Source organism: Pundamilia nyererei, unplaced genomic scaffold (assembly GCF_000239375.1).
Source record: "Pundamilia nyererei isolate P.nyererei 1_Seehausen unplaced genomic scaffold, PunNye1.0 scaffold00052, whole genome shotgun sequence".
NCBI classification, from domain to species: domain Eukaryota; kingdom Metazoa; phylum Chordata; class Actinopteri; order Cichliformes; family Cichlidae; genus Pundamilia; species Pundamilia nyererei.
Genome location: NW_005187453.1, coordinates 809,985 through 823,577, shown reverse-complemented (window position 1 = coordinate 823,577; position 13,593 = coordinate 809,985). Strand labels below are relative to the sequence as shown.

At 40.5% G+C, this 13,593-nt stretch overlaps 1 protein-coding gene across 2 annotated transcripts in view; it reads left to right on the top strand.

Moving 5' to 3' along the window:
- The window catches only part of plxna4 (plexin A4), a 238,369-nt gene that overhangs the window by 22,245 nt on the left and 202,531 nt on the right, over nucleotides 1–13,593 (top strand). For both annotated transcript variants that reach the window (XM_005733435.1, XM_005733434.1), the window contains exon 2: nucleotides 2,829–4,177. In XM_005733435.1, the coding sequence (XP_005733492.1) occupies nucleotides 2,933–4,177 (1,245 nt within the window). In that variant the 5' untranslated portion in view covers nucleotides 2,829–2,932. The remainder of the gene's footprint in view (nucleotides 1–2,828; nucleotides 4,178–13,593) is intronic.

Genomic DNA, 13,593 nt, shown 5'->3' with positions numbered 1-13,593 from the left:
CTGTAGATGTAACACATTTGAATTAGCAATGCAAGCATAACAGTTGAGAAGTTATTGGTGTCATGGAGTAAATTACTTCTCATTCTTTTAACCACCTGTTGTACCTGGGTTTAAAATGAGCATGCATACTGAGGCAGTAAGGGAAAAGTCGGACAATAATGGCACATAACTAGAGCAAGATAAACTATGTTGTGTGTGAGTGCGCACACTCAGAACTAAAGCAGGCTTTAATTAATGGACCTTGATCATCAGCAGGCATTCACAAACGGCATCTAAACAAGGTTGCCCCACCCGTCAGTGAGTGTGATTGCATTTCAGCAATAGATTTGTGAGGTATACACTGTTATCTCGGGGTACTGCTGATGAAGATATCCCCCCCAATTTTTTGTTTGTTATTTGTAAAGCTCTCAATTTATTTCTAAATGGAAACTATGGAGTCTTCTTTCACCGTTTCTTTTTTTTGGGGGGGGGGATGTCATTTGTGAGTGAATACCGTATTTTTTATTCATGATGGATTTGAAGGTGATATAAAAGCATCTACCCCTTATTTTTCCACTATGTTTCACGCTCTTTCCCTTCCCATTTAGTCTCCTTTCAACTTGCCACCTTCGATTCTGTCTATTTATATATAACATATAACTATAGATTATAGATTGTAAAGACCTGGAAATGTCAGAACTTTTTAGTGGAACCGTTTTAGCACAGTTGTCTTGCAGAAAAATATAAATGAATAAAGAAATCCTCCAATTATTTTTTTATTTTGTTCAAACTGCCTTATGTGTGTGTTTTTGTTAAAAAAAAAAATTTTGATTTAATTTTTACATTGTTTATAGTGTTTTGTGCAGTGTTGGTCACTCTACGTCTGTTATGTCTGTCTCTGAATTCCAATCTACTGCATGCTTTTTATCCATGTTCCTGTCTTGGCCGCTTATTTCTCTGTCCCATCTTATGTCTTTGTCATACCTATGGTAATGATTGCTCTTTGCACACTCATCTGAAGCCATGCCACCTCTCTATATCAGTTTTTATCATTTTCATCACCCTCTCTGGTCCTCTTATCATGAGCTGAGAGGTTCTGCTCTTCTCCCTCTGCCTGCCAGGAGATAGAGGGGAGATTGGTGAGATTGCAGTGAGGTTGCATTTTACACCGCCGTGACTTATGATTGCTTGAGTATAGACGTAAAATAAGTTCCATGGCAAGATAATGTTGGGTAACACTATCGTTTATGCATTCAAGTGTCCATAATGATCTTGAAGGTTAAGGCTTCCAAAAGAATTCGGATTTTTAAAGTCTGCAAATTTATAATAGCAATGTGGAAAATGTGTTGTTAGTAGTTAGAACAAGTGCAGATGATATTGAAACTTTTATCTTTATTTTAAAAACTTTGCAATGAGCAGAACTGTGCTGTTGCTCTGCAAACCTGCCTTTCTTCCGGCAAAAGATGTGCATGAAGTGTGACAGACAAGCCCTCGCATTTTACTTCAACTTCACTATGAGTGACACGTCAAGAGTTTTTCGTGTCTTCACACGACACGCTCACACAGCAGTGCACAGATTGCTATAAATTGAATATGATAAGAGAAGATGACGTTTCTTGTGCTGCTTTTCTAGGTGTTGCTTTATCATACTCATCTCTTTAGTGCTCTTGGTATATGCTAGAAAAATACAACCGTATATTTTTAAACAATCCCGGCAGATTTGATTCAATAACGTGGAGTTTATTTAAGCTACTTTTGGCTGTCCCCTTATTCACAGGGGGTGCCTCAGCAGGTAGCTCAGCATGTTTTATTTAGCAGATTTTGACACTGAATGTCTTTACTGACACAACCCCAGAGATTGTGTCTCCTCATGGGATCAAACCACTATGCTATGAAGCCAATATTGTGGAGTTTAATACGTGGTAATTTTAGCTACATGACGTTGTTATTGTATTTATCACTAGTCATAATACCCAGCTTACCACTGGCATTGGGTGTACAGAACTTACATAGGGGACCCCCATGTTTCCAGGAAGTGCTGTATTTTCTTTTTGATAATCTGTGCAGGTGTGTTTCTTAATGTGTGCTGAGTGCTTTGACACTAAAGCTATAAAAGCTCTACCTACTTCATCGTGCGTCCGTTTCATTGTCGTTTGATTTCATGTAGTGTGTGTGTGTGTGTGTGTTTGTTATGGCTGCATGTGCAATGCTGAGTGTGCAAATGACCTGAGGACCACAGGGAAGCTTATTTCTGCAACCGCTTGCATTTTTTCCCTAATTGTACCTTTTTCGGCCTTTTGTGTGTGAAAGCACGTGTGTGTATGTAGGTGCTTTAAAGAGGGAGAGATGGTCCTTTACTCTCTGCTAGCAGTGTCAGCAGGTGAGCTGCCCTATTGGGAGAAAAGAGAGAAATCGCCAAAGCATGCAAATTGCTACTCCAAGGGGAGAATCAATTAGGTGCATGGCGAGTGGAGCAGAAAAGCAAGGAGGGGTGGAAAGGGGCAGGGTTGCATGCAGAGAGATGGTGCAGAGCCATCGTGATCACCTCCTCTGAGACGATGCTTTACTTCTCTTCTCTGCGCCCCCCCCAAATGATCCTGTTCGCCCGAGCGGTGTCTACATGCCAGCTTTTTAGAATGGTGCAGTACCTCAGCCTCATTTCTTTTTTTTTTCTGTTCAGCCCATTTCTTATAAATTGCTCTGGAGTCTCAGATGTATGGCCTCTTCACCTGTTTTACTCATTAAGATGTTCTGGCCTATCTGTGCCAGATAAAATTAGAACATAATAACTATCAACACAATGTGACAGTTGCCGTGTTTCATTAGGTTTTTGTCTCTTTTCTCTTTAGGTACAAGATGTCTCCCATCTGAAGAGAGGCTTCATCCTGATAGGCCAACGGTACTGGATTGTGCCTCTGTCCCTCTCCTCACCAGTCCCACCCTCAGTGCAGCCATGACGTCCTTCACTAGGATACGGACCTATTTCTTACTATGCTGCTTCCTATCTAGTCTGGTGCTTCCTGTGACATCACAAACAGTGGTGCAAGCTCCACAGACTCATACTGCTGGTTCCCAAGTGATCACAGCGTTACTTCAGGAGGAGGAGTATGCATCATTTCATGCAGAGAATCCTGAGTGGACATTTAATCACCTGGCTGTGGACTATCGTAATGGCAATGTTTATTTGGGAGCTGTCAATCGCATATACAAACTGTCCCCAAACTTAGAGGTCCAAAAATCCCATGAGACTGGCCCAGATGAAGACAATCGCAAGTGCTATCCACCACGAATTGTCCAACCCTGCAGTGAGCCACTGACACTCACTAACAATGTCAACAAGATGCTTTTGATGGACTATCGGGAGAACCGGCTGCTGGCTTGTGGCAGTCTCTACCAGGGCATTTGTAAAATCCTTCGTCTGGATGACCTATTTAAACTAGGAGAGCCCTTCCACAAGAAGGAACACTACCTCTCTGGTGTTAATGAGAGTGGTTCTGTGTTTGGTGTCATTGTTTCTTATGGCAACGCCTCTCCAGACATGCTGTTTGTAGCCACAGCAGTGGATGGCAAGCCAGAATACTTCCCTACCATCTCTAGCCGTAAGTTGGCCAGAAACTCAGAGGAGGACGGCATGTTTGCATATGTCTTCCACGATGAGTTTGTGGCCTCTATGATTAAAATCCCTTCAGATACCTTCACTGTCATTCCAGACTTTGACATATACTATATTTATGGCTTTGCCAGTGGGAACTTTGTTTACTTTCTGACACTGCAGCCTGAAATGGGAGGTGGGCCGACCACTGGATCGTCCTCTGCTGGTCGAGAACAGGTCTACACTTCAAAGATAGTCCGCCTCTGCAAGGCAGACACTGCATTCAACTCCTATGTGGAGGTGCCTATTGGATGCATTAGCGACAACGTGGAGTACCGATTACTTGAGGCAGCCTACCTGTCAAAAGCTGGTGCTATCCTGGCACGCTCGCTAGATGTGGCGCCAGATGACGATGTCTTGTTCGCCATATTCTCAAAGGGCCAGAAGAGACGTCCACGCCAGGCCTCCCAGGATTCTGCATTGTGTGTTTTCTCTCTGCGCAAGATCAATGAGAAAATCAAGGAAAGGCTACAGTCCTGCTACAAGGGAGAGGGCACCCTGGACCTTGCTTGGCTGAAAGTCAAAGATATTCCCTGCAGCAGTGCGGTAGGCATCACTTTAGCACACACTGACTTTTGTCGGTGCACCAATTTAATGACAGTACAAGGGCAGTGAGATGCTGATAGAGAAAACAAGGCTGTAACAGTAGATTCTAATTATTCCACCCATACTGTACCCACACAAGTACAAACTGCTTTATATGCTGCATTTTGTTCTATGGTATCCGGTGCTATAATCTAGTCCAGGACATTAGCTTTCACACATTTCAGTCTTAGTAAAAAGACATAAAAGTGTTTGAAGTAAAGCAAACCACTGATCATTTCTCGTTTTCATTATTTTCCCGTTGAAGAGCCTTACAGCCTTACCTTTAAGGAAAGTGAATTTTGAAGTTTTTATCCTGTGTTAGTATAATGAGATTGGGTGCACTGTGGGAGGGCTTCACAAAAACTGGTGTTCTTGGGTGGGTTCACGCTCCATCCCATTACGATGAGATGTTAACCATCCACTGCCTCTTTTAATCCGCTCGCCCTTTAAACAATGCAGCTGAATGCTCAGCCAAATTACCATAATTCCATTCTCCATAACAGCATTACAAATTCAGTGATTCAGTTCATTTGATTTCTCACTTTGTGCACATAAAAAACAAGGTTAAATTGGCTGTTACATGTTTAGACCACCTTCACAAGCAGCCAACGCTGTTTCATGTGTTTTTCTTGATCTCGTATTGCTCTGTTAATAACAGCAGCGAACCTGAAGAAACAGAAAATTACCTTCACAAGAGTGATTCTGTAATCTTTTGCTACATGGCAAGCATTGCTAAATAAAACGTGCTCACTTTTTATCGTTTTTACATAACTATTTCTTAACTCGATTTCATCTAAGGCAGCGGTCCCCAACCCCCGGGCCTCGGACCGGTACCGGTGCAGTTAAAAGTTACTCCATTTCTAGTAACCTTTAACTGCACTTAATGTTGTCACTTAATACAAATACATGCAACTGTTCTTTGTGCATGACAGCTTTAAAATAAGAAATCAAAAAGCTATGAGACATATAATACTGATACAAATTGAAAAGCATCCCAGATTTAAATCCAATTTTCCCTTCAAGGCCATTTCAGCTGTTTTTCTTTCTTTTTCTTTTTGGATTGCTTTAAAACATCTGCAATTCCAACGTGATCTCAAACCTGAAAAGATTAACTTTGAGAATTTGACCAGAGGTTCATGCCAAAAATCATGGTGATGATGAGAACTGAGCAGTTTAAAAAACCAGTTTAACCCGGAAGTGTGAACAGTGTTTAAGCCCAAAAGTAGTGTATTAGGTCAGCTGCACTACCAGGGTTATACTTAACATGTTTTCCATCATTCATATGAGTATCCACCAAGGCCAGACCATCAACATGAAGTTCTGCTGTAACCTCCTGAGATACCCGAGGGAGAACATTCAGCAGAAACATTCTGATTGCGCTAACAGCATGCTAGTGCATTATTACAGCGGTCCCCAACCCCCGGGCCTTGGACCGGTACCGGTCCGTGAGTCGTTTGGTACCGGGCCGCGAGAGTTGAGGCTCAGGTGTGAAATGTATGGTTTTCAGGGTTTTTATCGGTTTTCAGTGTTATTTTGTTATCATTTTTATCGTTAACTCTGTTTTCCTGGGTCTTTTCATGTGTGTTATGAATAAATCTTCTTTTTTCGGTACCGGTACTAGTTTTATTTTGTTGTATTTATCCGCGACACCTTAAAGGCCGGTCCGTGAAAATATTGTCGAGCATAAACCAGTCCGTGGCGCAAAAAAGGTTGGAGACCGCTGATCTAAGGAACATAAACTTCCTCTTGCTGTCCACAACATATAGTTCTGACCTCAGTTGGGCACTGTGAGACATTATGAAGTTGACCCTCTCTTGTGTTTGGCTCTGGAATCACAGTGTTTATCTATTAATCCCTCTGTGGCACAGCACACGTGCCAGGGCACCTTTGTCTGCTGCTTGAGGGCCTGATAAATCATGCCTAGGGTGGAGCTGTCAGCAGGGAAAGGAAGTGTGAGGGAGCACACAGGGGTTAGCGCTGAGAAATGATGCCATTTCAGCATGCGCCACCGCCAGCGCATAAATTAGACCCTGCTGAACAAGTGACGGTGGACTCTGCAGGAGATAGATGAGCTGTGACACACACACACATACACACACATGTGCAGCCACACTTGTGAGTACGGCTACTGGAGAGATGGAAATGGAGGCTTTTAACGGCAGAAAGATTTTCTAATAAAGTAATGGCAATGCTTACATTCTTATGTGATATGCTTGCTGATAGATTTAGAAAAATCTAAATGAGCTGGACTAGAGCTGACGCGAAAGACTTAAATAATCCTACTAAAATGTGTATACACACAATATGCAAATGAGTCACAGAGTTATAAAGATTATGTGTTAAAATCTAAAACTAAAGACTTGTAAACAAACTTAACTTTCACCTTTGCCTGTGATTGATGATATTCTTTGTAATATCCCGTGGCTCATTTTCATGAATTTTTGCTTATTAATTCCAGATTAGGTCCTTTCTGTGTTAAATGATGCATGACAGCGAGGGAAATCGGATATCTTCAGATACATAGTTGAAATTTTTTTGTTCATTGGTGCAGTCCTTGGGTGTACAATAGTGACTCAGGCTCATAGTATACTGCACACACAAATATTTATGTTATCCTTTTGGTTTACTTGGCTTGGATAATTTCACACTTTTTCTTTTTTTCCCTCCTGGATAAAATTTTATTGATTTAATAGATAAATTACTAATCATTTTTGGACCAACTATAGAATTCAGATTGTGACCGTCCACTTTAAGTACACCCAGTCAACTGACTGTGAATACAAATATCTTATGAGCCAATCACATGGCAGCATCTCATCACATTTAGTCATGTAGGCATGGTCGGGATGGCTTATAGAAGTTTGAATTGAGCTTCAGAACGGGGAAGAAAAATGATTTGCTTGACTTTTACTGTGGAAAAGGGAAAATATCCAGTGAGTGACACTTCTCTGTGTTTAAAAAAAAAACATGCCTTGTTGATGTCAGAGGTCAGATGAGAATGGCTGACTGTTTTGAGCCCTCAGGAAAGCAACAGTAACTGAAATGCAACCACGGTATGAACGTCTCTGATTGCACAATGTGTTAACTGTTGCAGCATATCAGATAGGTTCTTTCAGCTGGAAACCATTGCCTGGTCTGATGAGTCTTGAGTTCTGCTACAACATGTGAATAGCAGGGCCAAAATTTGCCATGATAAACATGAAAGAATAGGTTTGGTTCAGTTTGTAGAAACCATTTTTCGTGCTGACCTTTACGACCCTAGTGTAGCCATCTTCTGCTTCCATCAGGATAACATGCCACATCAAATCATCTCAAATTGGTTTGGTTATTTCACTGTACTCAAATTGCCTCCACAGTCACCAGATCTCAATCAAGTAGAGCACCTTTGAGCTGTTGCAGAATAAGAGATTTGGATTAGAGATTAGAGATGTGCACCTGACAAATGGAGAACAACTGCGCGATGTTTACATCTGATGACCAAAATCCCCAAGGAAGGTTTCCAGCATCTATTTAATAAAGAATTAAGGCAGTTCTGAAGGCCATCTGGTACTTGCAAGGTGTAACTAATGAAATAATTGGTGAGTTTTACGTGGACGGTTGTAGATACTGCTCATTCATAAAACCCTTTTAAAGGGCTCTATGAATGATTTTTAAAACATTCAGGGACCACATCATGTAAACAGTTTCTTGAAATCTTGGAGTTTTCATTGACCTACAGGAAGTCATTTGCACTATTCTGTTGTTAGAAATATTTTCCGATCTTTTGGCTTTTTACATGGGGATATTGTTTAGTATAATTCGCCCTGGTCAGTGTCCTCTTGCAACAGGAAAAAGCAGCAGCTTTTGAGGTGGAGGGACCCCCCCCCCCCCCCCAATAATTCTGGTCCTTTAAAACAGCAGATCATTTCAATCAAGCCAATGGGAGCAAAAATGTCACTTCTTCCTTCAATTTTAGTAATTTTTTTTCCCTGTGGTGGCCTGCATGTCACAATGTTGGTCATTACTGTTAGAGGGAACTTGGATGAGAAGGAGCCTTGTGGATACCCCTTTATCTTGCCCTCTTCATCATTCACCATTTTCCTCTTTCTCACACGTTATGTTCTCTGCTTCTTGCTTTTCGTATACTTTTTTTCCCTTTCAAACGCTGTCGTATTTCCAACATGATATGTTTTTCCTCCAATTAGGGAGAGGATGAGCAGCCCCGAGGCTCATTAGAGTAGTCTGGCTGTATGGACCAATGTGAACACATTGGCGCGCACGCACACACACTTTTGATATGGATGAAACGCGCTCTCAGCCAATGTGGATAAACCTAACCACTCTCTATGCCAGAAAAGATGCATCACAGGCATAGCCACAATGTCCACTCGATACTACTGGCACTAATCAGATAGTAGAATCACATTGTAATCACAAATGTTAAATACGTTTCGATTACATACATTTTCCTTTTAAGCATAGTCATTTAGAATCTATAAAAACAATAGAAATTTGATCAACCACTTTGATTTTACTTAAAGATATTTTACTTAAGTTTTGCTATTAAATTAATTGCAAAACTTATTTTTCCTATTATGGATGTTGCAGTTTTTAGTTTACATTTTATTCACCAATGCAGAAATTTTCTTCATTGGTTTGTAGCAACATATTAAGTGTGAATAATGTGCAAAGGCACATTAACAGGATGCAAGGTGAGACTAGGGCTATATAAAATGCTTACTCCTTCCTCAGACCTTTGATTCCCTATGCCATTTTTAAGAGGCTTTATGTTGTAATGGGAAAGATGCAAAGAGGGAGACACGGAGGAGAAGAAAGGAATCTACAGAGGGTGAGAGAGCTTTAGAAACTGTGTGTGTGGCTGGGGTGGGGGGTGATTCCTCTCTACCCCAAATGGCCATGCTTGGCTGAGCCACATAATGCATGCTCAACAGTATAAGTCTGCAAAGGGTCTGCATCCATAGATCATAGTGAAATGGCATGTGACCTATAAAAAAAAGAAAAAAGCTTCCTGTTTCCATCACTGTGTCAGCAGAAAAAACAGAACAACAAAACAGCGGGATTGCAGTAAATTCGCTCTCTGCTCTGTTCTCACTCATCCTTGACTTATTGCTCGCTTCACATGCCACTCTCCTTTTGCCTGTCCCCCAATACTTACCATCCTTGTTTTGTCTCCGTGTCTTGGAGTCTCTACCCCTATCTTCTTTATTTCCCCATACAGTGCTTTCCACAAGTGCAGAGAGGAATACCATCCAAACACGGATGAGAAAAGCGCAAGGTCGTCTCTAACTTGCTGGCAGGCCACGGTCGTCCCCTTATCCCTTTTGCTAATGATCATTAATTACATGTCATTAACTAACATGCCACGGGCTATTCTTTCACATTTGTCATGTGCTATCGACTTCACATTCTGAATTCACTCCAATTAATTAGATTATTCTACTCGGCCGCCGCTGTTTCCTTTAGTCTTTTTCTTGATCTCCCTCACAGTCCCCTATCACGTGTGCTCATCGCTCCCCTGTTTCATCCTTCACTTGAAAGGAACTCTTGCAATATTGCAGTCTCCGTCTTCCCCCCATGCTCACTTTTCAGGTTATCGACTTTTCTCGCTTCGGTTTTATTCTGTGTTTGACCAACCTCTGAATGATGTTGTCTCCCGTGCTGGTCATCTTCATCCCTCCTCTGTCTGATTGCGGAGCTTAATCAGTTATTGGCTGCTGCTGCTGCTGCTGCTGATGAGTCAGTCTAGGCCACATCCTCAGGAAGGGAAGGGCTAGTGGATTCATTAAGGACCTCCAGACTGCTCCCCCTCCTCCTTCCCCACTCCCCACTTCACCCCACTCCATCCACATATCCGCTATCCTGCTTGCTGGCTGTCTCGCTAATTAAATCTCCATACATGATACGACTTGCTAAAGGTCAGAATCCATCACAATATCATTATTCTGTGATTAAACAAGTGTCTCTTGCTTCTTCCACCATACACCATGCTGGATGGCCTCGACCTGAAAATGCTGACTGAATCGGGACCTTTCATTTCTTATACCCGCTGTTTTCATTGGCTAGTGTTTTAAAACTATTCTCTATGCTCCTTTTCCTCCCAATTATTTTATTTATATTCCCAAATATCAGCACTCAGCACTAATATTTGCTAAGATAAAATATGAGACTAGATACATAAAACATATGTATCACTGATGGAAATGCTTATCCTTCAATAGACAGCTTTTTTTTATAAGCAGCCTGCTCTCCTGTCAAGATAAAGGAGCTTTAGATATTAACTCTATTAAACAACAAACAGCTATGCTATAATTGAGGCCACCACAGTGGAAACAGAAGGTTATGTAATGTTGGTCATGTGACACTTTCAGAGCTCCACTAAATAGTGAGACTTTGTCAAATAGAGGGACTGACTTTGATTAAAACCCTCACCAGGGCAGCAATCAATGGGAGAGGGAACCCAGCGCTCTCTTGCATACAATTGTCTCTAACATAACTGTCTAATGCCTTTTATTGGGAGCGTTCAGCACAAGTTTAACATATCCACAAGTGAAATCAGTAAATGTAGCTGCTGCACTTATTTGCAGCAGCTGTGACTAGTGGCTGTAGCTCGTACCTCATGAGCTGTCTGCTGCTGGTAATACATGCAGCATTTTTCAAAATCATTTTTGAGTTAAAATAATCTCCTCATTAATCATTCCAGAAACAAAATGATTTTCCGCCAGTGCATAGTGAAAAGGAAAACACGGATTAGGGAGTTATCTGAAGCACCTATCTTATGATATTCAGTGATTTTTTTTTTTTCTCTCCCCCACTTCTGCACCTTATTTCAGCTCCAATATTCTCCCACCTTTTCTCACTTCTGGCTCTGCTTTAGCGTTGTCTCGGTTTCATTCCAAAAATTGTCACGCTGTTTCGTTAGCTTCTCATTTGATTGTTTTCCCTAACCAATATTTATTATCTGTTGTAACTGCTCAGCTAACAGTTGGCAGGTGCAAGCATCCACAAACATGAATTTACAAAATATCACCGGTTTATCAAAGCCTGCCTCCTCCTATTGAAACCTGCCAGCAGAACGCACAAATAAATCAACTTTGTTTCAGGCAAGCATGTGTTCCGCGTAATGTACGCATTTGCAACAGCGTATGTTTTAATATTAATGTATATTTATTCTCTCCCATCATTTTGCATTCAAGATTCTGTAACTGCAAGGATCTGTAAAGACTGATGTCATGTCAGCATAAACAACAAACATGAGTAAAACCATATCCATTACATTTAAGTGGCAAAATGCTCAACTTTAAAGTTGGAAAATAGAGCATTTATTTAGCAATAAAAAAAACAACTTAAGAAAGACTTAAGATATTTAAAAAAACAAAACAAAAACAAAAAAGCTCTCTGTGTGCATTAAAAAACAAATACCCCTGTTTTTCTTGATCACTTAAAAAGTAACCTGTGCTTTGATTGGCAACTCTTTATTCATCCATGCTAAAGTGAAGTTTGCTCAGATTTGCTTAACTAGTAGTATAATGTTTACTAACCCAAGGCAAGCATATCTATTGCAGGTCTATTAAGATACACAGGTTCTATGGTAAAATAATAGTCAGGCTAACTTCATGTGTTAAAATTAACTCTAGCAAAAATACACCCATAGAAAAGGAGGCAGGAGGTAAATTTTTAAAACCTGCATTCCCCTTTATGGCATAGATGGACTTACTTCTCATAAATATTGACACTAAAACAACTTATTTCTGGAAAACTGTCATCTCTAAACATTACAATCATTCTGTATATTGATTACATCATGATTCCTCGTGAAAAATAAATGCAAAAATCTCACGATGATGATGATTTTGATGGAAAGGATAGGTTAGTGAGATTAGTGATTAACTCAAAATCAGTGGAGATGTCTATAATCAGGAGGTATAGATTACAGCTGTAGTACCTGTAAACAGAGCTGCTCTGTGCAATACCTGCAAAGTCTCTCAAAAACTGGTGGTCAAGTACTTCACACCTGGCACAGGAGGTATCAGCTGAAATTGGATTCCCTTCGACAGCTCATGCAGTCTGAAGAACATTACCTAATGTCAGCTTCTATGTGAAAGTAAAACTTTTTCTCGAGACACAAAACTGCGAGATTAAAGTTTGCTTAAGAATGTGAAAGAAAGCAAGAAGACTACAGGACCCATTGTTTGATCATATAAGACTTAGATATCTTTTGTTTGACCCACATGTTGGACCTGAATCTGCCCCTGGGCTAACTGGCAGGGGAGCACTGTGTGATGACATAGTGATACGTGAGCTTTAAGGTGCCCATGGATATACCAAAACACTGGCTGACAAGATGACACTGCTGCTCTAGAAGCTTTGCAGAAAAGAAATATTGCAGCATAATAATGATCTAAAGCCCACTGCCAAAATCACACGAGATTCTAAAGGAGACCAAAGGGAAATATGACTCGTCCACGTGCTCTGTGCTGCATGACCTGAATTAAAAAGAACAATTTTGGAGTATTTTGAAGGGAACGGTAGAGCAAACCAACCCAAAGCAAAGATGGAAAAAAAAATCTAAAAAACTGAAGAATATATTTTAATATACTTTAATTTGTTCCTACTGTTCATTCTCTAACATCAAATGCAATCACTGTAAGGCAATGCAATTTGGAATCATTTGACATATAAGTGATATTACACAGGGGTGTATTCACTCATGCACTGTACATATTTATTCATCTTCAGTCCTAATCATTGTTACTGGTTGTCAAGAAAGTCCCCAGGGTCCTATACAAAGAGGAAGATAAGCCTAATTGTGACAGCTCTTGTAGTCCATGTCGACACCTGTACATTCAGACTGAATTTTGATCACGATTCAGTCAGAGAACTGAAAAAAAAACGCAATCTCCTTTGGAATGCCCTGTAGATGCCTTAACAAAGCAGCAAAAAGCAATGAACCTCAGCCATCAGAAAGATTCACTCCGACTACACTGCACATTTATTTTTAAGAAGATGAATTCAGTTTTTGAGTTTATATTCCTGCTTTCCTTTGAATTGTTCTATCCATATATTTTCCTGTCTCTGCTAATGCATATTATTAGGTTTCTGGGTCACTACTTTTTACTTCCACGTGTTGAACTCTTGTTTGCTGTGCAATTCAATTCTCCCCTTTGGTGCTGAGTTCCTATTTCACTTATTATGCCTGAAACAAATATCAGAAAACAAAAAAGCTTGCATAAGGTTGGAAAGTTTCCAAAACTGACAGATTGGAGAGGGAAATAGAAAAATCATCTGTGGAAAGAAATGCAATATTTGGACTAAAGAATGAACAAGGAACCCTTAGGAGGGTACATAATGCTGGCACTATATATATATATATATATATA